A 26780-nucleotide genomic window follows, 5' to 3' on the forward strand; every position below is an offset into this window, starting at 1 on the left:
TAAATAGGAGGAAATATTTGCCGAAGACCCCACAGCTGGATGGTGGTGGTTCTGGCAGACTCATGAATGTTTTGGCCTTTCTTACTGCACATTGGTATCACACTGTCTGAGCAGTAGGTCGAAGGCCTGCAAGGTAAAAGACCCACCGAGGCCTGGTCTCAGCCTAAATGGTGGGTTTCTGAGGGAGGGACTGACTGTGATCTCAAAAGACCTGGTGTTTGAGTATTCTGTCTGGGGACATGCCACATATGTCTGGTCTGTGAGTTTCTTCTTAACTGAGTGTCCTTATCAGGCGGAAGCCATTCAATGTCCCCCTGTGCCTGCTGAGCTGATTGTAGTGTCCTAGATGTCCCCCAAGGAGGGGAGTGACTCTTGTAAAAATCATGGGTGATTGGTGCCACATGACTCTCAAGACTGCCACCTTCATTCCTACCAGGCTCGGGATGGGATTCAAACAGCAGAAATTAAGCATCCTGGACCCCTGAAGAGAATGTGTCCTACACCTGCGAAGTTTCAAAGACTACCTGGCCTACGACTGGCTTAGCTCGTACTGGCATTAGGGGGCTGGCGTCTTTATGTCTTTCTAGAAATTGTTTTTTTGGGGTACAGAATGGCTGTTCTGGGGCGGGTGCTCAGGTTGCTAGCATCTGTGAAGGATGACAGGGTGACTTCAAACTCCCTGAGACTGCACCTGGGTGTGGGGATTGGCAGCAGCAGCTGCAGCAGCAGCAGCCTGCTGGCTGCAGACACTGCACGTCTGGAAGAGCAGGTGTAAGGATGGGTGAAGGGATGCTGAGGGCCAGCACAGTTCTGTGTTGGAAAGAGCCTCGTTTCCAGGCCATCGTGGGTGTGGTCCGTGCGGTTCCTCATTACTGCCTGCGGCCATCTGTGCTGGTGGGTGTTTCCTGCTCTGCTGGACTGTCCTGTCCTGTCTGGCCGCCCATCTTCTTCCCATCCTGGCACCTAGAATTTTTAGCTCCAGTAAATGGACCCACTAAAGAGCAGCAAAGGTTTCACAACACTTGCAGCAATCTAGTAAAAACCAAGGCAGGGCTTCGGACTGGTAGAAACACCTCTTTCTGCGGAAGGAAGAGCCGAAAATGTACTCGATCACCTCGGTCTTTTTCCTTGTGCGGTTGCCTGGGTGGGACAGCAAATCTTCAAGATGCTTCTCTCTTACCTCATGGTAACTTTTGTGCTGTTGCCTCGTGGACTACACCAACAGAGGATCATTTCAAAGTGTATTGGAGTGACCAAACCTTAGATAAACATTCCTCTCAAGCAAAAAGCAAAGAGGAAGGAATAAGGCATTCACTTCCTTCTGTGTGGTTAGTGGAGTGTGCATCGATCCTGGGAACAGTCTGTGCTCTGCTATCTGGACATCAAAATGTCACAGAAGTAGTTCTTTGCTCCCTCCACTTTGCCAGTGTTCATAGAGATCCATACTTACCAAGTCAAGCTTTGTGTATAGTGTCTTAGTGTCCGTCAGGTATAGGCGGTGCATGCTCAGCTGTTGTCCTTAAATGGACCGCTCCTGGTGATTATGAATAGTTTTGAGTCTCACCCCGCCCCCAAGCTGACTGCATTTTTACTTTTTACATCTTCCTTTAAAATACTGAATTGATGAACTTTGCTCTTTTGTACAGTGAAGGGTGACTTTGGACAATTGTTGATGCATGCTTTACCTAGAATAAAGGTAATGGACTGTAGCTATTGGAAGCTGCTTCTACTTTTTGCTTCCACGGTCTGCTTGAAAAACTGGTTTCATTAATATAGAGACCAAGTTTATCACTTTTTTTTTTTTTTTTTTTTTGAGACAGGGTTTCTCTGTGTAGCTTTGCGCCTTTCCTGGAACTCACTCTGTAGCCCAGGCTGGCCTCGAACTCACAGAAATCCGCCTGGCTCTGCATTTACTTTTTTTTTTTTTGAGTTTATCACTTTTTTAATTTCAATTTTAGTTTTTGAGACCACATAGCTCTAGCTGACACAGAACTCAACTGTGTAGACCAGACTGGCCTCAAACTCATAGAGATCTGAAATATGATTCTGGAATATAGTCTTCTGGAAGTTTGCTGTTCTGAAGTCTTTAGGGACTTGCTAACTTGAAGTGGTACAAAGAAAGCTAGAACTTTTATCTAAGTTGGTCAGAGTCCTCATGAGGGCAAAGGGCCAACGCTTCCTAAGGATTCCTACCTGTAGGGCAAGAAAGGAACCCACACATAAACGGGCATGGAATTAGCTTCAGTTCATTTTATAGACATCCTTCTCCCATGCGCCCATAAGAGAAACAAATCTTAAGTGGTCTTCCCATCAACTGTGGTAAACCTGCCTTGCTGGCGTGGCGGCTCACTGTGAGTTCAAGGCCAGCCTAGTTTACATAGGAAATTCCCGGCCAGCTAGGGCTACAGTGAGACTGTGTCTTAAAACAAAACAAAAACCAATTAAAAAAAAGTATCCAAAACTAAACAAAGACCTAACAGCAACACACATGAACTGCAAAATTCTCATTTTACCAGTAATACTGGCAGTATTTCAGTTACCACAGGTTTCGCCCTGGGAGACAGTAACTGTGCTGTGTCTGTTTCTTCTGGATATTTCTCAGAAAAATGCAAGGACTGTAGTGGAGAGCGAACTCGGGGTGGTGACTGGCTTTGGTTAGTGGAGATCTTGTAACCCTCCCAGAAGCTTATTTAATCTCTTTCCTTCTCAGTGGCTAGATGCTTAGAGTAGTCCAAGTCTGTGGGATTAAACCTCTAGGGGCCAAAAATGTGACACATTTGGGAACAATTTTTTAACTGATGCTGTGAGACCCATACCTTCCACGCTGCTGGAAACGGTGACACCCATTGTCCCATATGTTTGTTTTTGAAATGTTTCTTGTGACACCTACCTTAATTTTACTTATTTTCTTGTTGTAAATAAGCCTGCCTTCCTGTCTGGATTGTGTGTGTGTGCGTGTCATACCAATTAACGCCTTGGTGGTTGTAATCATTTCTTCTATTTTGTTTTGTACAAAGGGGGAAATTTTTAAAAGCTAGAATCGTGGAAAGAAAGAAAAAAGTCTCTGGGGAGCTTCAGGCTTCTTCGGTATGGGTTGTTAAATATATTCACACGTTCGTGACACTTCCTTTCAAAGGTGGATCCCAGTTCCTCTGCTTTAGTATAGGCCTGGCTTGGTGAGTTACCACAAACACACCAGAGTAGGAGTGATGATCAGAGTAGCCTTCGGCTCTCTCTTTCAGGACTTTTGTTCTGGCTGGGAAATGGCTACCACACTGGGGAGGACACACAGCTGCCCCAGAGGTGAGAAACTGAGGCCTCTGACCCACAGCTAGGGAAAGCCAGGGGCTACTGCCAACAGCCACTGAAAAGGCCTGCAGAAGGGCCAGGTTAAGTACAGCCTGCTCAGATGCTGGCCCCGAAGCTTTAGCTAAGCCTGGGGTGACAGGGACCCCTCACGAGGAGCTCTGAGCCAGAGCTGTATACCCTAGGCTGCTCCTGGTTGACCACTGGTGGAAGATACAGGAGGCAACCAGCATTTATTGTTTTAAAGCCACTAACCTTCTGAATAAGTTGCCATACATCATGAAGCACCGATCCAGCCTTGTCTGGAGGTGATGCTGGGTTTCTAGAAAGAGATGTGAGGAAGCTCGTTCCCAGAAGCCTCCAGAAAACTCGCCCTTGGGTCTCATCTACCTCCACTGAACCCCAGGCTCACTCTGTGATGCTACTGCGAGTGCCAGCCTGTGCCACTTCAGGAGTTACCTCCACAGCAGAGGGGCTGGCTGAGAGGTCTGAGGCTTGAGCTTAGGTCAGGGCAGCTGCCAAGGACAGGATCTGAATGTCTCCCATGCCCTGGCAATCCAGACTCCCTCCCTGGGCAGGGGCTGGTTTTAAAAGCACGCTTGGATGGCCCTTCCCTTCGTTCTAGTATTATCAGAGAGGACCACATGACTGCCTTTCTTTGTGAAGCTCATGCCACAGTTATTCCTGGCTGACGTCATTGCAGACTCGAGGCCATTAGTGATGCAAAACCAGCCCTCTCTAGCCCGGTGTTATCAGCAAGCGTGGGGCTGGTAGGGCAGCAGTCTCTCCCTCAGGGAGTATGACAGTTGCTCATGACGAATGCTCATTTTTCCTGTTTAAAAAAAAAAAAAATGACTGTTTTATATCATTGGAGTCTTGGGTCAAGTAGCTTTGTAAGGACAACTGTCGCTGCCGCTTGTGACCCATGGCTTGATTAACACGAGAGAAGGGGTTACGAGGACACAGTTCTTTGTGCTTGCAAGCTTAGAGATAGCTCTGTAGAGGTAGAATTTACATACCATTCAATTTACCTGTTTGTCTCTTTGCTTTTTGTTATTTTTGAGACAGAGTCTCCTTCCCTACATTGTCCAAGATAGCCTACGCAGCCCAGGCTACCCTTGAGTTTGTGATTCTCCTGCCCCAGCTTTCCTAGTGCTCAAATTACAGAGATGCACCTTCATGCTCAGAACAATAGACTCATTTAAAGCACACAACTAACTTTTTTTTCTTTAAAAACGACTTAGTTATTATTTTCTGCGTGTGAATGTTTTGCCTGCATGTATGTCTGTGTTCCATATTTGTGCATCGTGGTCTCAGAGGTCAGAAGAAGGGACTGGATCCCCCGGGACTGGAGTTATATATGGTCGTGAACTGCCGTGAGCATGCCATTGGGGCTCTTAAGTTCTGAGACATCTCTCCAGACCCTTTAATGATTTTCTTTTTCTTTCTTTCTTTCTTTCTTTCTTTTCTTTCTTTCTTTCTTTCTTTCTTTCTTTCTTTCTTTCTTTCTTTCTTTCTTTCTTCCTTCCTTCCTTCCTTCCTTCCTTCCTTCCTTCCTTCCTTCCTTCCTTTCTTTCTTTCTTTCTTTCTTTCTTTCTTTCTTTCTCTTTTTTAAAAAGATTTATTTATTTATTATGTATGCAGTGTTATGCTTGTATGCCAGAAGAGGGCACCAGATCTCATTACAGATGGTTGTGAGCCACCATATGGTTGCTGGGAATTGAACTCAGGACCTCAGAAAGAATAGCCAGTGCTCTTAACCACTGAGCCATCTGTCCAGCTCTAATGATTTTCTTATATCCACGTTTTATAGCCATCAGGACATCAGTATGAAACCATTTTCATCTTCAGTACCCTAAAAACCCCAATATTCTTTATCCTTTACCCCCAGATTCTCCTAAGTCCCCAGCCTTAGGCAGCCCTCAGGCTGCTCTGTCTTTTATTATGTGTTTTATTTGGTGTGTGTGTGTGTGTGTGTGTGTGTGTGTGTGTGTGTGTGTGTGTGTAGGCTGGAAGTCTATATCAGATGTCTTTTTTTTTTTTTTGGTTTTTCGAGACAGGGTTTCTCTGTGTAGTTTTGTGCCTGTCCTGGAACTCACTCTGTAACCCAGGCTGGCCTCGAACTCACAGAGAGCCGCCTGGCTCTGCCTCCCGAGTGCTGGGATTAAAGGCGTGCACCACCACCGCCCGGCCCAGATGTTTTTCTCGATCACTGTTTACTTTACCTTTTGAGACAGGGTCACTTACTGAACTTGGGGCTTACCAGTTTGGCTCAGCTGACTGGACAGGAAGTCCTAGCAATCCTGTTTCTGTTTCCCCAGTGCTAAGATTACAGGTGCCTGCTGACAGGACCCAGCTTTTTACACAGTTGCTGGGGATTAGAACTCAGGTCTCCCTGCTTGTGCGGCAAGCACAAGACCAACGGAGTCGTCTCCCCAGCCCCTGTGTGTGTTTTAGTAGATCTTTTGTCAGCAGATAAGAAAGGGAAACCATGTTCTTCACTATACACTAGGTCTAGTATAGACGGCTGTCAGGCAGTATTACACTTGGAAGGTGTGTTTTTGATGAATACACTTTATCAGGTGGGCTTTGTTCTGCTGATTTAACAGCTCTCTTGGTGACTGAGGGGTGCAGTCTGGGAAGTGGTGGGTGCAGGGTGTGTGGAGGGGCTGGGCTGGGCTGGGAGGGTAGGTATGGGTTTGGTTTGGTGGGTGGATGAGTTGAAAGCCTCGCATGTGGAGGAGGAACTGACCTGCAGAGCTTGTGGTAGCTAATCTGCTAAGGTCTGGGAGTCGATCTATCATGGCCTGGCCATAGATCTTAGCTCACTGGACTCAAGATTCCTCTGAGTCAGCCATACTGACCCTGAGGAATTGGGTGAGGGATAATGAGGAATCAGGTTTTAAGGTGAAATTCCTTTGCTTCTTCAAATCTCTCCAAGGCCGGAAGAGATTAAAGCTTCCTTTTCTTCCCTAGCCTTGGCCTCTAACATCAGCTGGAAACCTCAGCAGAAGTCTGCTGTGGCTGGGGGCCACAGGAGAAGGCCCATCCCTTGATTGGTCCCTTGTGGCTCCATGGGGACCCAGAGACCTGATCCTGGTTATACTCTAGTGACCCATGGTAGTTATCTGCCCCTTCCTAGACCTCATTTTTCTCATCTGTACAATGGGAGCTGACAGAAATGATCCTGTGACATCAGGTAACCCAGCCAGCAATTTCTGGTTTGCAGGGTGTGCCCTCATAATGCCAACTGTCCTTGGTCGTATCCCAGGTCCAGCTCTTAGCAACATGGTGAGGGGAGGCTTGAGAGCCAAGTTCCAGGCCAGGAGCAACTTGGACTTGAATCTCTACTGTTTTGCTAGTTAGCATTGTGACTCTGGGCAAGCAGCCATTTTGGCTGAGCCTCAGTTTTCCCCTCTGTAGCTTAGGCAAAGGTTTTGAGCCTACCTGGTAAGGGAGCTGTGGGGATGAAGAAGAACCATGCAAATTGCCTTGTGCATGGCAAGCATCCAGTCTATCCCACAGACACAGGTGAGCCCTAGGGTCCTGGCCAAGGCTGAGCAAGTCAAGTGCTCTTTCTATCTTCAATGCCGTCTTCCTTGGGGTGCTGATCCCTGGGTTCCTGAATCCAGGCTGTAGCTAAAGTTTTCCTGCCTGGCCCACAGTCAGGACAAATCTCTCTCACCTGCCAGTCCCACAGCTGCTCAGACCCAACCAAGTAAACACAGACACTTATATTGCTTACAAACTGTATGGCCGTGGCAGGCTTCCTGCTAACTGTTCTTACAGCTTAAATTAATCCATTTCCATTAATCCACACCTTGCCACATGGCTCGTGGCTTACCGGCATCTTCACATGCTGTTTTTCATTGTGGCGGCTGGCAGTGTCTCTCTCACCCAGTTTCCTGTTCTCTCAATTCTCCTCTCTGTTAGTCCCACCTATACTTCCTGCCTGGCCACTGGCCAATCAGTGATTTATTTATTGACCAATCAGCAACACATTTGACATACAGACCATCCCACAGCACTTCCCCTTTTCTTTTCTTAAAAAGGAAGGTTTTAACCTTTACACATCTCCAAAGTCAGCTTGGTATATTTGGGAATTTGGGCGTAGCTTCTCTTACTACTTCCTGCTGGAGGGGGGGCACTGTATCTTATGGGGACACAAAGAATATTTTAGGATCATGGAGTAGTCCGTGAGGGTATATCATCTGAGCCAGTTGCCTTGAAACAGTTCTGGATGTTGGATCATCTGGGCCATGGTGTCATTGGAGACCTTTCAGGTGGTCTTGACTGGTCAAACCTGATGTATCTTAATCTGGAACAAATCCATAGCCTCTGGCTTTCTGTGGAAACAAAAGCAGAGCCTCCTTTCCAAAGCAACATATGTTTACATCCAAATTTTGAAGTCAAGGTACCTTTAAAATATACATTTTGGTATAACTCAACAGCTTTTGTAATCAAATGTTTTTCTTCAGTTATGAATATCAAAGAGAACATAATCCAGATTCTCTGTGTGGTAGCCATCTTTATGTGGCTTATTTTTTCATATTAGTTTGAGCCTATTGCTTTAAACTGCAGCCTTCTAAGCCTGAAACAGCACTGGCGCTATGGCTGCTGGCTCCGCCCACTTCAGCTTCCCAACATGGCGGTGGTACGTTTTCCGCCAGCTCTGGGAGCCATCAACTTTCAGAAATAGTGGGTCTATGCTTCTATCAAAGCAGCGTGTAGCCCAGAAACCTCTTTTTTTTGTTGTTTTTTACTAGCAAAGGCTAAATCCACCACACAATTTAATGTGCCACTTGCAGAGGCCTCATTCCCGCCATACTGCAGGTCGAGCATGCACGCCAGGAACCCGCCATAGTAGCTCAAACACACAGGCTGCCGCTAGCTTGAAAGAGACAACTAGGAGCTGTTTTTAGCTCTGTTTTAGAATCTTTTTACTCAGTTTTTAGGTGGAAACTCTTGCCACCACATTGGGCGCCATTTGTAGATGTAACCAACCGTCTTATCAAATAAGAAACACAGAGCCGATTCAGAGAAGAAAGCCAAGAGGTCAGAGCTAAGAGCCTCACCCTTCCTGCTTCAGTGATCCTCTTCAGTCAAGAGAGCTCTCCGAAAGGGACCTACTTCTTGTGTGTATGTCTTTATATACTCTAGCTGTTCTGCCTTCTCATTGGTTGTAAACCCAAACATGTGACTGCCTCGTCACTGCCTGTATGTATCGCCCTCCAGGTCCTTAAAGGCGTGCGCCACCGCCACCACGCACTTGCTATGGCTCTAATAGCTCTGAGCCCCAGGCAACTTTATTTATTAACATACAATTAAAATCACATTTCAGTACAAGCAAAATACCACCACACCAGGCCTCTAGGTTTCTGTTAGATGGCTCATCTGCTACTCACAGAAAGCATGTTTAAAGGGCTTTGAAAGAAATCCAGGTCCAAGGGTCTGGAAGTCAGAGTACGAGAAGCCTGTGGGACAAGCTTCAGGCAGCTGGACCAGACCCATGTCCTGCTTATTGGGGCCCATCCTTCCTTTAGTAGAATCCCAGAGAGGTGTAGACAGAGCCCCATTTGCAAATCCATTCTCCAGGGAGTCACTGCCTGTGTGTGGCCTTGGTTTCTCCTCACTCTCGTCCGGAGCCATATTTACCATTGCCATGGAATCACTGGAAAGAACTTTCTATGAAGGTGGTCTCCTCCTGCCTCCATGGGCCCTGGCTGCCTCTGTCTCCTGACTGAGTTCCAGCTTGCTTTACCTGCTCCCTATTACCTCCTACCTGGCCTCTCCAATTCCCTCTGCTGTTTCCTGCTAGCCTGGACTTCCCTTATTTTGTTCAGAAGAAGGGCAGTGAGTTTCTGCCCTGAGAAGAGGCATGGGAATTCACACCTAGACAGCCTGGCCCAGGACACTCAGCTGTTTTGATGAAAGCTGAGACTGTGTTAATGGGCCCAGTCAGTTGAGAGTCAGGTGACTACCAACCTGAATCAGTGAGACATGACAGACTGTTGTCCTTGCTGGGACCCAATGTAATGAGTTTCTGTCCCTTCCCTGCCATATGCTAGTGACAACACAGAGCTTTTCAGGGCCACAGAGTTCCAGTTACCGGCCCCCACATTCAGATTCACATTCCCCTCCCTCCCCCTCTCCCTCCTCCTCCTCCCTCCCCCCAATCCCTCCCATTTCTTGAGGTAGACTTTCATATATCCCAGTCTGGCCTCAAATTCATAGCCATGGGTGACTGTGAGCCTCTCAGGCAAACATCACTGTGCCTGATGCCTCCTGCCTTTTCTTTGCAGATGCGTCCTCTGCCCACAGTGACAATCCACTCTCCTTCTCACAGTACCTAAGGAGGGCAAAAGCTGCAGTAAAACTTAGCTTGACTTTAACTCACTGAGTTGGAGTTTTCTTTTAAAGACTCCCTGTTTTTCATAAGAAAAATAATCTGTTAGAAAAAAAAACCCACAAATTTTTATTAGTCTTTTCATGGAATAACATTCAGTAAAATGAAAAGCAACAACAACAACAACAACAACAAAAAAAAAAAAAAAAAAACAAAACAGACAGACAAACCAAGAGCTAGGCATGTAGATCTCTGTAAATTCGAGGTCAGCCTGATCTACAAAGCGAGTTCCAGGTTAGCCGGGGCTACATGGTGAGACCCTATTCAAATCAATGACAAGGAGATATGTAGCTCAGTGCGTTTTGATATACATAAGCATGAGCTGAAGAAAGAGCATGCTGAGCTGGATGTGGTAGAGCATACATGCCTATAATCCCAGTACTTGGGAGGAAGAGAAAGGTGGGTCACCTCGGCAGGCAACACAGTCAGATCCTGTTGGAAAACAAAAGAAGAAAGAATGCATCACAGTGGCGCGTATATAATCCCAGGACTCAGGACACCAAGGCAGCAGGATCTCAAAAACAAAATGAAAAGAATAAAGCAATACTTGCTAGTCAGAGCATTTTCAGAGAACGTGGAGTACATTTTGTTTGACAAGGAGGAAAAGAAAGAATTTCAAGGATTGGGGAACTGTTCAAGATCAGCTAATAATCATCCATTTGTAAGTTCTGGGGCCATGAGGAAGACATCTAGGGCCATGGGGTCAGCCCCTCCTGACCTGTGATCTCAGGCTATCACTCATCTTACAGGATGTTTGTCAGCATCTGGACCCCACCTAGGGACCAGCAGGAAGCCTCGCTCCTGTCAGACCGCAGGCAAGGCTAACAAGCCCAGCTGTCGCCGCCGCCGAGGGCCTGGAGCGGAGGTTGGAATCCAGGCAGGGTGGAGAACTAGCTGCTGGTCAGGAGGCCTAAGTCTCCTTTTCCTCCCCTGAAGGTAGAGATAGAAAACTTGCCTTTAAAGGTATCTGGAGGATAGTGGTCTCAGGGACCCATAGGGTGGACAGTGAGGTCAGAGGCCTGGAGCCTCCTGCCTGTGTTTGCTTAGCTTGACTACAGACCTTCCAGACAGAAAGTTGGAAAGTTCTTCTCTGAGTTTGGGAGGGGCGGTGTGGGCCCAGCCCTTCGGAGAGGGAGGGGGGAGGTCAGCGCTCCATCTTCTCTCTTGGCCTTGAGCTAGTGGTTATAAAGTGTGGCTCTGGAGGTTAGGGGTGGAGGTAGGTGCTAGCAAGAAGTGGCAGTCGCAAGGACAGTATGCTGGCCAAAGGGCTTCCCTTGCGCTCAGGGCTGGTCAAAAGCTGCCAACCTTTCTTGAGCCCTACCTGGCTGGGTCCGACGCTGGCCACTGGAGGGGGAGTTAGTATCTCTACTAATAGTCCTCGCCCCTTTAATGAGATTCCTTCCCCCGGGGACAATGGTTGGCTAAACCTGTACCACTTCTGGAAGGAGAATGGCACACACAGAATCCATTATCACCACATGCAGAATTTCCAGAAGTACGGCCCCATTTACAGGTAAGCCTGGCAGAGGGCAGAGGCAGGTATGACGGGAGGCACAGGGCTCCAGGCAGGCTGCTCATTGTTCCTCAAAAGTTCTGCTTGGGGTCTTAGACTCATGTCTGCCTTCTCCCATTTCTTCGAGGCTAGGGATGGTGCTAAGAGAAGTACAGCCACCCCAGTCTCTGGCCCCAGGATTTCAGCTTTCTACTTTCACAGTTCCTTGTGGGAAGGGGTGTGAGCAAATGCACCCCCAGGGCCTCCATTCTCCTACTATGCCCCAGATACCCCAAAAGACAGGTTGGCTGTCTCTATCTTCAGAAGAGAGGTAGGTTTAGGTCACCTAGCTACCGGCTAAGCTTCCACCCTGCTTCTGTGCCAACCTCAGCTCCAGGCCCTTTGGGACTCTGCAGTAACTGATTTTGTTTCCTAAGCATCTTCTAGGAGCAATCACCTTGCAGTCCACGGCTTCTGAAATCTCAGGGTCTGTGGCCTAGCCTAGCTCAACAGTACTTGGGGTCAGAAGTCTGTAGGCTACTTGTGGGTTTTCTCTAGGGGCCACTTGGAGAGACGGGAGGTGCTGCGGCTGGAAGCGAGCGCTGAGGGCAGTGCATTTTATCTTCACGACAGGATCCTTACCCTGTTTTCAAGCTGCCCCTTCAGAGCACCTTACTATCAGCCGTTTTCTCAGTCACTTTCATCTGAGTGTTGTGCTGTGTCCCCTGAAGTTAGCGTTATTACCCCTCCCCCCCCCACATTTTCTGGAAAGAGAAGGGACTTACCAAGGTCCTCAGGTCGTCAGGCCGAAGCCAGTACTGGGAATCCAGTTGTGCAACACCTGGAGCAACTGTGCTCCACAGTCAGAGTGATGCTGTAATGTATGGACTAGAAGGTAGCAAGCCGAGTAAAAGGGAGGGACTTAGAGCACAGCCCTCATGGTCCCCCTTCCCCCGCCACATACTGTGAAGGGTCTTTGCAGTCTTTGGAGAACGGTTGAGAAGGTGCAGGGAAGCCCGAATGAATAATTTGAGATCACATCCACCCTTCACTTATATGGTACTTGAGTAACACTAAGAATGTGACTACTGCATATGTCCTGTGGAGTTGTTTCCCCAATGCACTGAAAGAGTTTTCCTCTTCTCTCTTTAAGACAATGTAAAACAGCAGTTCAGTAGTCCAGGGTGTACGGACAGCTACGTTTTGAAGACAGGCTTTAAGTGAGCCTCACTGCCCTTAGATACAACGTTCTGAGGAGCATCTCTCTTTCAGGGATTCTGTTGATGTCAGATCATTGCCTTGGGCTCAAGTCTCAGAAGTGAGACTAATGATCCTGACGGCATTTCAAGGCCTTTCAGGCTGTAGCAAATATGGGAATGGATAGTGGAAGCTGGAAAAACACTGGAGGAAGTTCTCTCGAGGCCATGAACAAGCCAAGGAAGGCCATGGCTTGTGAAGGTGGGCCTGGGCTTAGACTCTGACAAATGCAGTGCTCTCCAAGGGGGAATGAGGGGGGACAGAGAAAAGGAGAGGGAGGAGAAATTAGGAGAGAAGGAGAAGACACACACACACACACACACACACACACACACACACACACGCACACACGCACACACGGGGCGGGACTTGAAGTAGAGTGATGAAATGATCAGAGAGGGAAGGAGCCAGAGATAGGAAAGAGGAAAGAGAGATGAAAGGACAGAGATAGAGAGATAAAGAGAGGGAGAAGGAGGGAGGAGAGAGGGAGAGAGAGGACAGCTAGGAGGGAAGGAGAGAAAGAGAGGGGAAGAGGGGATAGGAGGGGAAAGGAAGAGGAATGAAGGAAGGGTGTCAGAAGGGGAGAGAGCACAACCTGACTCGTGTCTTATGTTTGTAAGACACTTGTTTCCTTAAAAATCTGAAGTCAGTGAATCTTCCTTAGGCAAAAGGTGGCTATAAATGAGAGGCATACTCTCCTGTGGCTTTGTAGAAGTTGCTTGTGTGTGTGTATGAGAGACGAGGGGAGAGAGAGAGAGAGAGAGAGACAGAGACAGAGACAGAGAGAGAGACAGAGACAGAGACAGAGACAGACAGAGAGAGACAGAGAGAGGAAAGAGAGAGAGAAGAGAGAAAAGAGAGAGGAGAGAGAGAAGAGAAGAGAGGAGAAGAGAGGAGAGAGAGAGACAGAGAGACAGAGAGACAGAGAGAGACAGAGAGAGGAAAGAGAGACAGAGAGAGGAAAGAGAGAGAAAAGAGAGAGGAGAGAGAGAAGAGAAGAGAGGAGAGAGAGAGAGAGAGAGAGAGAGAGAGAGAGAGAGAGAGAGAGAGAGAGAGAGAGAGAGAGAGTTATACATGTAGTGTATTGCCCGAGAGCTCGGGGAGCTAGATTCTGTCTGACATCAGGAGCATCTGCAAGACTGGCTTCTTCTGGGGTCACTCTCCCCAGCTGTTAGACCAATCGTCTCGCCTAGTCACCGAGTCATCTTTTTCCTGTCTCTGGTAGAATCTGTTTTATAGGAGGACACCGGGTCGTGTGTACGCTTGGGTGTCATTGGAGGCTGTCTGCAAAGCGTCCTGTGGTCCCTGTCACTCGTCATCTTCATCCATCCTCGGGCCTTGACGTTTTGACTGCAGTTCCACTTGAACAAAGTGGATTTAGTTGAAAGTTGTCATTAGGTGTACGTGTGTCTGTAGGGGGAGATGGGTGCACAAGGGTGCAGCTGCCCCCGGAGGCCAGGAGAGGGTGTTGGATCCCCTGGAGCTATCCAACATGGGCGCTGGGAGCCCAGCAAGAGTGGGATACGCTCTTAATTCCTGAGTCACCTCCTCAGCCCTGAAGGCTTACTTTCAGGGTCCCATCTGACTCCTGGAGCAGGATGTCTACTCTGAAGTACAGTTCTGCAAGGGTCCTCTAGCCTGGAACATGGGAGAGGCAGGACGTTCACTGCAGGCTGACATGGAAGTGTGCCAGCAGGACAAGACGATTCAGCGTGGAATAGACAGGATTGTAAATAGAAGGTTTGGGATGGGGGTGGGGCTGGTCGTGGGGTACGCTGTGTGATGCAGGATAGTGTCCACGAAGCTGTCCACCAGGATGAGTCACAATGGTCGTAGATACATGTGTCATGTATCTACTTCGTGGGACAGATGGCACATTCATCTCCATTTCATAGATGAAACTGAGGCTCAGTAAAGTGAAGGTCCCAGCCAGAAAGCTGTGTACCCGTTGTGTGGAGAGGCCCGGCTGCCTGGGATTTTCATGACTGCTTCAGTTCCAACATCAGCCTCTTTCTTGTCTTTCTAGGGAGAAGCTTGGCAACATGGAGTCAGTTTATATTTTGGACCCTGAAGACGCAGCGCTGCTCTTTTCATGCGAGGGTCCCTACCCGGAACGATACCTGGTGCCCCCCTGGGTCGCCTATCACCAGTATTACCAGAGACCCATTGGGGTCCTGTTTAAGTGAGTTCTGAGCGAACCTTGTGTGTGTGGAGGGTGTTGGAGGAGAGTGATAGGGAGAGAGGAAGGGGGAGAGAGTGAGTCTCCTCATCTTCCAGTTCCATAAGGTGAATGATGGTGATGTGATGGTGACGATGGTGATGGTGGTGGTGATGGTAGAGAACTGTCCTGCCAGCTTCCAGGAAAAGGACAGGCTGGGGTCCTTCAGGGACAGCGAAGGACTTTGCAAAGTTCTCACTAATTGCTCTAAGCGTGAAGTGCCACTTCGTCAAGCACCCGCCGAGTACCAGGCCTTGTGCCAGGTGTTGGCAGTACCGTGGCAAGTGAAGTGGGGTCCTGACAGCCTGAAGGAGCTGTGAGAAGCAGCAGGATCCATCACTGAAATGTCGATACTGTTTTCTACCAAATTGCTTATTGAAAAATTTATTTATAAATGGCTGGGGTCAAGCCTCAGCTTGGGCTCAGGTCCTGAGGCGGGGAAGGGGTGTTGGCACAAGGAAAACTTCTGACCACCAAGTGGATTACACTCAAGTGGCCTCGAGTAGCTTGAGTCATCTTTATTTATACTTAAACAAAGTTTTTTTTTTTTTAACCAGGGTTACATGAATAGCTTTATTATTGGCTTCTATTTTTTTAAGAAAAGTGTCATAATTTAGGGAATACATTGTGATCATTATGAAAGCCCCATTGTTCCCCTTTCTGATTCCCCAAATACGTTTTTGCACTCCCACATAGCCTTATTCTAGACACAGAGTTCAGCATTTTTGCAGGCTTAACTAAATATCGAGACAGACACATCCTGCTCTCACGGCACTTACGTCAGCTGGCAGCTACTGAGATTACAAAGTTTAAAAGTAATAGACATGGGCACAATGCTTTAAGGGCAATATTCAAACCCAAACAATTCTTTCATGTCTGCAAGATATGCTTTTATACAGTTCCCTTTTCTACAAGAAGGTCCCATGTCTCAATCTCTCTGTAAAAGGCAGACCTTGATAAAGCACTCTTTTCCCATCTCACTCTACCATACGTCTTCCACCAATATAAGCTCCTATGTTTGGTAAAGATGGATCTATCCTTCCCACATTTTGCATTGTATTTTTTCCTCTTGGAGCATGCCAGAACCTACCAGTGATTCTATGCTTGGTGTCCAGGGAACTTACTCTCAACAGTTGGCACTATGTGTATTCCTGAGGCTTTCTCCCTAGTCTGTGTATGTATGCCCTGCTCTCCTTTTGAGAACTGTGAGACATGGTTAATGATCCAGGTCTTGTTTTGTCATATATACCTAACTATCTCCATTGAGTCAGAAAAGTTCCCAGGATTAGGAATTGTAGTTAGTAATTCCAGATAAGAGATCTGAGAAATATTAGCCCTCTACTGAATCTTAGGGGAAAATATTTGAGAAAGAGCAGAATTTCCAGGGAAAATTACAGCTATTGTATGTGTGACCGACAAAGTAAAACTAAAAGCTTCTCAAAGAATCAGTAATATAATGAGAGAGAAAAGAGCCTGCAAGCTGTATGAATTTTGCAAATTCCTACGCTGTCCTGTGAACTACTGGTCCTTGCTAAGTGAGAGTTCTTTTCCACAGGTGCCTAGCCCTGAGGAAACCCACTGGACAGGTAGTCAGTCATATGCTGATCTGAGACTAGGCTGCACGGTTCCTGACAGTATATGTGTACACACACACACACACACACACACACACACACACACACACACACACACAGAGTTTCTTTACATAGTCTAGAACTTCTTAGAAGTTACTATGTAGACCAGGCTGGCCTCAAACTACAGACATCAACCTGCCTCTGACTCCCTTAAAGATTAAAAACATGTGCCACCATCATTGGAAAATTAAAATGTGACTAGATCAAGGGCTGGCAAGGCCCTGGAGCAGCTGGAGCTCTCTGGAGTAGCTGATGATCTCGTCCACTATGGTGGAAACATAAACCAGGTCTCAGCCGGGCGGTGGTGGCGCTCGCCTTTAATCCCAGCACTCGGGAGGCAGAGCCAGGCGGATCTCTGTGAGTTCGAGGCCAGCCTGGTCTACAGAGTGAGTTCCAGGAAAGGTGCAAAGCTACACAGAGAAACCCTGTCTTGAAAAACAAAAAACAGACAAACAAAAAACAAAAAACAAAACATAAACCAGGTCTCTGTGTGGACAATGCTTGGATCTTATTTCCTGAGACTTGACTATTCCCAGAGCCACGATGGCTGTGATTACTACAGTGTTTCTAACTTTAGAGACATATGCCATAGAGTATTTCTCCCAGGGGACACAGACTAGAATGTTCTCCTGTGAGAAGACATAAGAAAGCACAGACAAACCAGGAAGCCTCCTAGATGGTTGAGAGGATGGTGGACGAGAGAAAAGTGGCATATACCAGTCATCATGTATGAACTCTGGTCCACAACAGAACTGTCCTAAAACGTAAAACTGAGTAGAGAAGGCAAGTGCCCCCAAATCTGACAGGTGTTTAAAAATCTGGAAATAATTGTACATTCTTTTTAGTACCTTTTAGGAGTATATGTAGATTCGGTAAAACTATACACAAAATAGGGGCCAGGGATTCAGGCTGGGGGGCTCCCCCAGCGGTGAAGGCATCTATGAGAGGGCAAGGTAGGTTGGGGCCATGAGTTTATAACATTCTTTGTCCCCAAACTCTAAACTTTTCTTTAAGAAGTTTTTTATTCTCATTTTTTAATTAAGAGATTTTCTATTCATTTTTACATATCAACCTCAGATTCCCCTGTCCTCCCTCCTCCCACCCCTCAGCCTTCCCCCCAACCCACCCTCCATTTCCACCTCCTCCAAGGCAAGGTCTCCCCTGGGGAGTCAGCAGAGCCTGGTACATTCAGTTGAGGCAGGTCCAGTCCCCTCCTCCCTGCACCAAGGCTGAGCAAAGTGTCTCACCATAGGCACTGGGCTCCAAAAAGCCGGCTCATACACTAGGGACAGGTCCCGACCCCACTGCCTGAGGGCCCCCTAAACAGTTCAAATTCATGTATGTGTGTGTATGTCTGCGCGAGTGTATATGCCATGTGTATATAGGTGCCCCTAGAGGCTAAAAGAGGGCATCGGGTTCTCTGGAGTTGTTATAAGTGGTTGTGAGTGCCCTACAGGGGTGCTGGGAACTAAATGTGGTTCCTGTGCAAGAGCAGTAAACCATCTTGCCGGCTCACCACAACATTCTTAGAAAACAAACTCCCAAATTAGGAAAAGAGCTCTGCATAGGTTGATTTTTATGTGTGTCATGAATTGTGTCTTTTTTTTTTTTTATAAAAATTACATTTATGTGTGTATATACATGTGTATGCGTGTGGACCATTGCACATGTGTGGAAGTCAAAGAGTCATGTCTCTCCTTACACCATGTGGGTCCTGGGACTTGAACTCAGGCCTTCAGGCTTAGTGGTAAACACCTTTGCCTGCTGAGACTTTGCGCTATTCTTAAACTCAGGGTTTTAATGAAATGATTCTGAGTAGCTGGGATCCCCAACACAGCGAACGCTCAGACACTTTGGGGCGGAAAGGTCAGTCAGCTTCACCTGTGTGGGAATGAGAAAGATGAAGGAGAGGGGCCTTCAATGGCAGAGTTGTGCAAGGACCAGAAGGCAGTGGAATGTGTGGGAGATGGACTTAGAGGGGCCCACTGAGGGTTACTTCAAGGGAGATAAGCGTTTCCGGTTCTTGGTGGTGGTGGGTGGTGGTGGCAGCAGTCAGAGTGGAGCGCTGTCAGGCTTTTGGTCTCTGTCACTGTCTTCCTCTCCTAGGCCAGGCAGGGCAGGGAGGGAGTAGGAGACAACAGTGAATGTTGGGGGTGGGGGGTGGGGAGTAGGGGGTGAGAGATGGTGATGTTGCCCACCCTGAAAGCTAGAGAGTCTAGCTAGTGCCTCTGTGCCAGGCCTGGGGTCTGTGACCATGAGGTGGGACATGCGTTTCTCTAGGAATTCGGAGGCTTGGAAGAAAGATCGAATTGTCCTAAACCAGGAGGTGATGGCGCCCGAAACCATCAAGAACTTCGTACCCCTGCTGGAAGGTGTCGCTCAGGACTTCATCAACGTCTTGCACAGACGCATCAAGCAGCAGAGCGCGGGAAACTTCTCGGGGGACATCAGTGATGACCTGTTCCGCTTTGCCTTCGAGTGTAAGGGTCTTGCCCGTGGTTGGCCGGGGAACCAGCCAGTTGCGTTAATCAGCTTCTTGAACATGCCCCACTGTCAGCCACTCAGGGGGCAGCCAGGTCCCTCTCATCTGACATTTATGTTGGGAGGGTCCCCAAAACATAGGTCCTCCATGCCACCATCCTCCAAAAGCCAGAGCTTGGCCTGGTCCTTCCTGCTGCAAGTCTCCCTCCCCTAGAAACAGACCTCTGAAGTTGAGCAGGAGAGAGGAGGCCTTCATGGTTGATCTGAACTGGGTGTTGAAGGACACCTAGAAGTTATCCAGACTGGGTAAGGCACGTTAGGCAGCTTCGACCAGGGAACATGGCTTAGTGGCGGTCATGTGACACCTATAGATTTGGGGAACCCTGGGCTTGGTATGAAGCTGGCATTCAAATTCTTCACGTGGTAGGTGAGAAAACTTGAAGGTGATTGTGATCTTTCAGCCCCAGCCAGACTGAGTCCTGGGTGACTCGGAGACTGATATCCCAAGTATCCCAGCTCATGTGTGATGCTGTGAATCCAGACAATTACAAGGGGGAAATCCCCCTTGGACAGTTCCATCCTGGCTCAGGTGGAGTAGTACACGCTTCCCCCAAAAGCATCCTTTTCAGGACCTCCCTTACATCCCTCTGAGGGACCTGAATGCCAGCCACAAGGGCAGCCTTCTTTCATCCCTTGGGGCTGAGGTCTCAGTTTCTTTGCTGGAGGAAGCTAAGGATAAGGGAGCGTTCCTGGGTGTGGTGGGCATGGGTGGAGAGGATTCTGGGAGCTGAGGCTCTCAGGTAGCTGGGTCGGAAGGGGTCCTCAGCCTCAGCTCCCACCGCAGCTATCACCAGTGTTGTATTTGGGGAGCGCCTGGGGATGTTGGAGGAGATCGTGGACCCCGAGCCCCAGCGGTTCATCGATGCTGTCTACCAGATGTTCCACACCAGTGTCCCCATGCTCAACCTACCTCCAGAACTCTTTCGAATCTTCAGAACTAAGACTTGGAAGGACCATGCGGCTGCCTGGGATGTGATTTTCAATAAAGGTGAGGACTCCTCTGGCAGTACTGAGGAAATGGACTCACCTAACAGAGAGTGCATCTAGCTGGGTGCCTGGCCACAGGCTGCCTCTTGGTTTCAAGATTAGTCAGTGGGCACTAATTTACCATGGAGGAAAATCTCTGGTGAGCAGGGATGGGTGTCAGGACTGGAGGCTGACTATTGGAGTTGTTGTTTTTTTTTTTTTTTTTCCTGGAGGAGGGGGAGTAAAGATGTCCAAGATGTTCCTTAAAAGAGCTCATGACTAGGGGCTGGAGAGATGGCTCAGCAGTTAAGGACACTTACTTGTCTTAGAGCAGATAGGAATTTGAATTCCAGGACTCACATTAGGAGACTCACAACTTCCTGTAACTCCAGTTCCAGGGGATTTGATGTACTCTTCTGTCCTCCACAGGCTCCTACACTTATACACACAGACACATACACACAGACACAGACACACACACACACACACACACACACACACACACACACACACATGCATGCACGCACATGATAAATACACATGTATACTTCATTTAAAAAAATAAGCACTTAAAACAACCCTTTTAAAAAGGTGCTCTTTATCTATAGAGTTGAGGGCTATGTTTGAGCCATAGCTGTCTGGGTGACAGGAGGCTTGGGGAGAGGGCTAGGTGTGTTGAGAAGGGAGGGTTGTATGGATAAAGCTGACTGGGGTGTTGATGGAATCAAATGTCACCTTGGCTGTTAGTTCCTATGTAATCCTGGGCAAGCAACCATCTCTGCCCAGTTGGTAAAGCTTGCAAATGTGGAGCCCTGAGTTCAAGACCCAGGACTCATATTAATTCATAGTGGTGCTTGCTTGTACCACAGCTCCCCAGGGCTGGGAGGCTGAGACATGTGGGTTCCTGGGGTTCACTGTCCAGATACCCTAGACACTCAGTGACCTCCAGGCCAATAAGAGACCCCACCTCAAAGAAACAAGGTGGATGGTGCCTGAGGAGCAATAGCTGAGGTTGTGTCTTACCTCCACATCCATGTATGCACCTGCACACATGGGCGTGTGCTCTCTCTCTCTCTCTCTCTCTCTGGTTCTCTCTCTCTCTCTCTCTCTGGTTCTCTCTCTCTCTCTCTCTCTCTCTGGTTCGCTTTCTCTCTCTGGTTCTCTCTCTCTCTCTCTCTCTCTCTCTCTCTCTCTCTCTCTCTCTCTCTCACACACACACACACACACACACACACACACACACACAGTGGGGATGATCAAGAATTAAGTGACGAGGGTTGGAGAGATGGCCCAGTTGTTAAGAGTACTGGCTGCCCTTCCAGAGGTCCCTGGTTGAATCCCCAATCTACATGGTATCTCACAACTGTGTGTAACTCCAGTCCCAGGGGATCCAACACCCTCCTCTGGCCTTCATGGATGCTGCACACACATGATGCAAGGTCATACATGTAGGCAAAACATTAATACACACAAAGTGAAAAGAATGTAAGAGGGATTAAATGACAAAACAGATATGAAGGGGTTAGTACAAACCAGAGGCTTAGTAAAATGGCTGTCTACCAAGAGGGGTTCTGGAATACTAAGCCCCTGGCACCCTCCCACCCTCCCACCTGCAGGGAGCCTCACTCTGTTCTTCCTCTCGCCCCACAGCTGATGAATACACCCAGAACTTCTACTGGGACTTAAGGCAGAAGCAGGACTTTGGCAAGTACCCTGGTGTCCTTTATAGCCTCCTGGGAGGCAATAAGCTGCCCTTCAAGAACATCCAGGCCAACATTACAGAGATGCTGGCAGGAGGGGTGGACACAGTAAGTGCTGTGGGGCCCGGCCTCCTGGGTGCCCACGTGCTCCCTTCCCCCAGAGAACTGCTGCTCAATACGGGGGCGGGGCAGGCGGGGGGGGGGAATCGGAGGAGGCCAGGCACTCCTGTATGATATGCTTCTCTCTCTTGGTGCCAGGCCCTAAACAGTAGTCTCTTAAAGGGTGAGGTCAAAGTTCTGTCGTGAACCAAACACCGTTCACCACCCATAGGGCGGGATCTGAGACTTCATCTGTGACAAAGAGGGAGTAACAGGTTCAGTTATTCTCCTGCATAGAGTTTTGGTTGTTTTTGAGATGGGGGCTTCTGTAGCCCAGGGTGGCTTTGAACTGACTATGTAGTCAAGGATGACCTTGAACTCTTGATCTTTCTGCCTCCACTCCCTAAATTTGGGGCTTGCAGGAGTGCTATTACCGTGTTCGATTGAATAAAAATTTGACTTATTTATGTGTATGAGTGTTCTGCCTGCATGTATGTCTGCACCATGTGGGTGCCTGGTGCCTGAGTAGGATAGAAGACGGTGTCAGATCCTTTGGAACTGGCATTACAGCTGCAAGTCACCCTAGGGGTGCTCAGATTGAATCCAGGTCCTCTTAACTGCTGAGCCATCTCTCCTGCCCATGTTTAACTTTATGCTTAGACCCAACCCAAGGCTTCTTGCGTGCTAGGCAAGCATTCTACCAACTGAGCTACATTTCCAGACCCTCTGTATGTTGGTTGTTGTTGTTTCAGACAAGGTCTCACTCTAGTGTAAGTGGGCCTGGAATTCACTCTATAGCTCAGGCCGGCCCTGAACTCACACCAATCCTCCTGCCTTGGGCTCCCAAGTGCTGGAATTATGGTGTTCTCAGCCAAGAGACAGGAGTCTGTTAGTCTTGGGAGTTTAACCATAATAACCGAACAGCACAGATGAGTGACTCCAACAACAGACACTTGTTTTTTCAGTTTGACGCTGGAACCAATACCAAGGTGTGGGCAGGACTGGCTCATCCTGAGGCTTGACTCCTTGGCTTGAAGGTGGCCATCTCCCTGGTGTCTACCCATGGGCATCCCTCATGACTTCTTCCTCTTCTTAGGACATCAGTTACTGGACTAAAGCCCACACCCACGCCCCCCTTTCATCCCATAGTCTCCTTAGAGGGCGTATCCAAATGGAGTCACTTTAAGAGATATTAAGAGTTTGGATGAGACATGTAGATTTGGGGCTGGAGGCAGGGTGATAACCATGACTGTCATGTGTCACAGTGCTAGATGGCAGAGGCGTGCACGCTTTTGACCACTTGGAGAGTCGAAAGGAGAATTGTTGTTTGTGGGGGTGGCATTCAGTGTTGGTCATGAGATTCCTCTCAGGGAGGTAGTTTTGATCCCAATTGTGGTAGCTGGGGTGGGGCAGCCTCATCATGAGGTGATCTGCTTGCAAGATTCCATTCTTGGAATCTCGACACCATAGAAATTCCTCTTATCTTGGTGTTTTCAGCCTCAAGGAGAAGAGATAGCACAGGCAGACTCCAGACTGATTGACCTTGTGTACCAGCTTTTATAGATGTTCTTTGAGTGATCAGATGATGTTTTTTGAGCAGAGTTGAGCAAGAATCTGACTCAGAGTTGAAGGTTGCAAAAAGACAATAATGTGGATGGAGACAGTGAGGGTCAGCTCCTGGGCGGATTCTCCACCCCACCTCCCTTGAAAGATGCCAAACTTTTATCCTAGGTTCTGTTGCCCTTTGGGCAACTGAAGAGTTTGTTTTTAGACACTGTGAAGTATATCACGATGGTCTTTTCTTTTTAGGTGAATAGTGGCACAGAGAGATGAGTCTGAGGCACACAGCTAGCAGAGGGAATGGACTACCTTGTTTGACAACTATCCCTGGGTATCTACTCTGTAGTAGGCCTCGGAGGCTCTGAGATAAACACGCATGTGATCGATGTGTTCTAGGACTCTGTATATGCTTTGTGGGTAGGCAAAGGAATTCGAGGAGGAGGAGGAGGAACTGCCAATGTCCGCAGTTCTGTGTAGCTAGGGCACTGGCCATGAATTGAAGAGGTTGTAGGAGAGATGCTAGGGTGGCTGCAGGCAGGTGTTCATGGGTCAGGCTGGAGCCTCTGGCTCTCGTTGAGGTTACCTTGTTTTGCATCAACTGCAGCAAAGATGGAGAACAGATCTGTGGTCTGGTTTCAGGGTGGTTGAGTCTTATTTTCTACTGCTGGGATGAATGCTGAGGTTCAGCCTGCTATCGGTGAGTGGGTGGTTGTTGACAGTCACTTGGGTGGATAAACTTTTTTTGTTTTATTTCATGTTTTTTTTTTTTTTGGTTTTTTCAAGACAGGGTTTCTCTGTGTAGTTTTGGTGCTTGTCCTGGATCTCGCTCTGTAGACCAGGCTGGCCTCGAACTCAGAGAGATACGCCTACCTCTGCCTCCCAAAGTATTGGGATTAAAGGCCTGTGCCACTACGCTCTTGACATGGATGGACAAACCTTACAGAGGTATACATGTGGTTTCTGGAAGCCTCTGGAGCCTGCTAGAAGAGGACATTGGCTATGTAGCTGACGTTCTATTGGTTAGGAGGTGAATGAGAGCTGGTGACATGCAGGATGAAGGCAGAGGCAAATCCTACTCTGAATTCCCTTCCTTGGCATTAGCTATTTTTTGAGACAGTGTGTTAGGTAGCCCAGGCTGGCCTTGAACATGTGTCACTGAGGATGACATTGAAATCCTGTCTCCCAAATGTACTAACACACACACAGTTTACATGGTGCTGGGGATTGAACTCCAGACCTTGTGCATGTTAGGCAAGTAGTCTACTGATTGACAACATCACAAGCTCCCTACCTGGACGCCGAGAAAACCTTAAACGCGGGCCTTTCGAAGGTTTTGCAAATGGTCTTGGATATGGGGGGGTTGAGAGTAAAAGAGAGAGAGTTCCTTTTTTTTTTTTTTTTTTTTTTGGTTTTTCGAGACAGGGTTTCTCTGTGTAGCTTTGCGCCTTTTCCTGGAACTCACTTGGTAGCCCAGGCTGGCCTCGAACTCACAGAGATCCGCCTGGCTCTGCCTCCCGAGTGCTGGGATTAAAGGCGTGCGCCACCACCGCCCGGCTGAGAGAGAGTTCTTTAATGTGGGTGATAGACACTGAGGTGCCTTAAAGTGACGGGCCTTCCTGGCTTTTGCAACCCGTGTGTTCCTGCCAGACATCCATGACCCTGCAGTGGAACCTTTATGAGATGGCACACAACTTGAAGGTACAGGAGAAGCTGCGGGCAGAGGTTCTGGCTGCCCGGCGCCAGGCCCAGGGAGACATGGCCAAGATGGTGCAGTTGGTCCCACTCCTAAAAGCCAGCATCAAGGAGACACTGAGGCAAGCCCAGTATACCCATGCCTTCCCACCCCCAGGCCCTGGGGAAGGGTTCCAAGGATGGGCTAGTGGAGATTAGAAACAGGAAATAAGGAGTTTGGAAGAGGCAGTAGGACTGGGGAACTAGAGCTAGATCCAGGTCCTGCCTTAGTTTCTCCCTGGGGTGCTGTAGTGGGGGGCTGAAATGCCCAGCTGGTGTGGGAGCCAGGGTGGGGGACATGTCCTGGTTCCAGGATCTGGGACTATCTATCTCTGAGGGTTCTCTTTCTGCAGACTCCACCCCATCTCCGTGACCTTGCAGAGATATCTTGCGAACGACCTGGTACTTCGTAATTACAGGATTCCTGCCAAGGTAGGACTGAGGGGCTCTGCCAGTCAGATGGAGGAGAGGAGGGAGCAGGCTTCAATTCCAGGCAGATGGTGGTGACGGGGGCTCCTTCCTGAGCCTTTCTTCCTGATGCTGGGGTACACTGGTGGAGTACTCAGATGCAGCGGTCTCAGTTTGTGTGAACAGCAATGGTGGTGGGCATGGGGGGAGGTGATGAATGAATGCTGGAGTCCAGGGTTACAAGATTAGCCTGACTGTATTTCTGGGTTGAGAGTGAGGCAAGGGTTGAGAAAAGCATAGGAAAACCCCATGGGTTATTCCTTGTTTTGTGTCTTCAGCCTTCATCAATGCTTACAGAGTGGCAGGACCCTTGTTTGAAGCTACAGTGGGCAGAAGGCCCTGCCCTGTCCTGTTTTGGGTAGCTGGGCAGCCAGGCTTGGAGTCAGGGTTCCAAGGAAGCTGGGGCTAGGCTGTACTCAGGACAGTAGGGAGCTGGAACTGCTCAGGTGTTTTGCCTTGCTCCTAGATGTTGGTGCAGGTGGCTAACTATGCCATGGGCCGAGAACCCAGCTTCTTCCCCAACCCAAACAAGTATGACCCAACTCGTTGGCTGGAAAAAAGCAAAAATAACACCCACTTCCGTTACTTGGGCTTTGGCTGGGGTGTTCGACAGTGTCTGGGACGGCGGATTGCAGAGTTGGAAATGACCATCTTCCTAATCAACGTGAGTGGGGCTCTGGGGCATGTCAGCACCCTGGCGTTTCCATGGCCCCAATGAAGTCATCAACCCTCCTCCTTCCATCTCAGAATCCAGGGAGTTCAGGACCAGGGCTCATCCATCTCCCACAACTCTCAGCTTCCTCCTCATTTGGATGAGCCCACTTATTACCCATTGACATCCCCTGAGCATCTATCTGTCCCCACTCAGGAGGTGAGGTGGGAGAGATTGTTCAACAGACTACTTGTTAAGGTCAAAGCCATGGAACAGAGCATGCAGGGCCCATTTAGACACAGCGAGAGGCTGAATAGTTCGTGGCATGTTCTTTAGATCATACTCAACAGATCGACCCCACACCTAAAGATATCAAGTGTGTGTGACCTAAGGGAGACAAATTCTCCTTTCCATTTTCCAAGCCTACCTCCTTCTTCTTCAGGTGCTGGAGAACTTCAGAATTGAAGTCCAAAGTTTCCATGATGTAGGGACTAAGTTCAACCTCATCCTGGTGCCTGAGAAGCCCATCTTGTTCAACTTCCAGCCTCTCAAGCAAGACCTGGGCACAACCATGCTCAAACAGGGTGTCACCATCTGAACTGCAGGCTGGAGTCGCATGGGGAGATGGCCCAATGGGGGCCTTTGGGCAGGTGTATCTGTATTTCCAGAAACACCTGCTCCTTTTGGGTGGTTCTCAGTGACCTGCCTCGGTTAGCTGGGTCCTCCTTTCCTTCACCCTCTCTCCTTCTT

General features: G+C 48.5%; 1 protein-coding gene and 1 pseudogene across 1 annotated transcript; both read left to right on the forward strand.

The window, feature by feature from the left end:
* Window positions 1-610: 610 nt before the first annotated feature.
* LOC128105170 (ADP-ribosylation factor-like protein 6-interacting protein 1) lies at window positions 611-1306 on the forward strand (annotated as a pseudogene).
* Window positions 1307-10965: 9659 nt separating this feature from the next.
* Window positions 10966-26716, forward strand: LOC128104251 (cholesterol side-chain cleavage enzyme, mitochondrial). The gene is made up of 9 exons (XM_052729098.1): window positions 10966-11225; window positions 14488-14643; window positions 18594-18793; window positions 19639-19842; window positions 21471-21628; window positions 24827-24993; window positions 25264-25342; window positions 25845-26042; window positions 26473-26716. Exons 1-9 carry the CDS (start codon window positions 10966-10968, stop codon window positions 26626-26628), a joined length of 1578 nt encoding a protein of 525 aa, XP_052585058.1. The 3' UTR covers window positions 26629-26716.
* The last annotated feature ends 64 nt before the right edge of the window (window positions 26717-26780 follow it).

Source organism: Peromyscus californicus, unplaced genomic scaffold, assembly GCF_007827085.1.
Source record: "Peromyscus californicus insignis strain IS unplaced genomic scaffold, ASM782708v3 Scaffold_11__1_contigs__length_118956290, whole genome shotgun sequence".
Taxonomy (NCBI): Eukaryota; Metazoa; Chordata; class Mammalia; order Rodentia; family Cricetidae; genus Peromyscus; species Peromyscus californicus.

What these genes read in the sequence shown, in the direction of transcription:
- LOC128104251 (XM_052729098.1), top strand. Translation starts at nt 10,966, where the DNA reads ATGCTGGCCAAAGGGCTTCCCTTGCGCTCAGGGCTGGTCAAAAGCTGC. An exon ending in CCCATTGGGGTCCTGTTTAA is followed by an intron (nt 14,644 to 18,593) that starts GTGAGTTCTGAG and finishes GCGTTTCTCTAG; the next exon opens with GAATTCGGAGGCTTGGAAGA. An exon ending in AGCATCAAGGAGACACTGAG is followed by an intron (nt 24,994 to 25,263) that starts GCAAGCCCAGTA and finishes CTCTTTCTGCAG; the next exon opens with ACTCCACCCCATCTCCGTGA.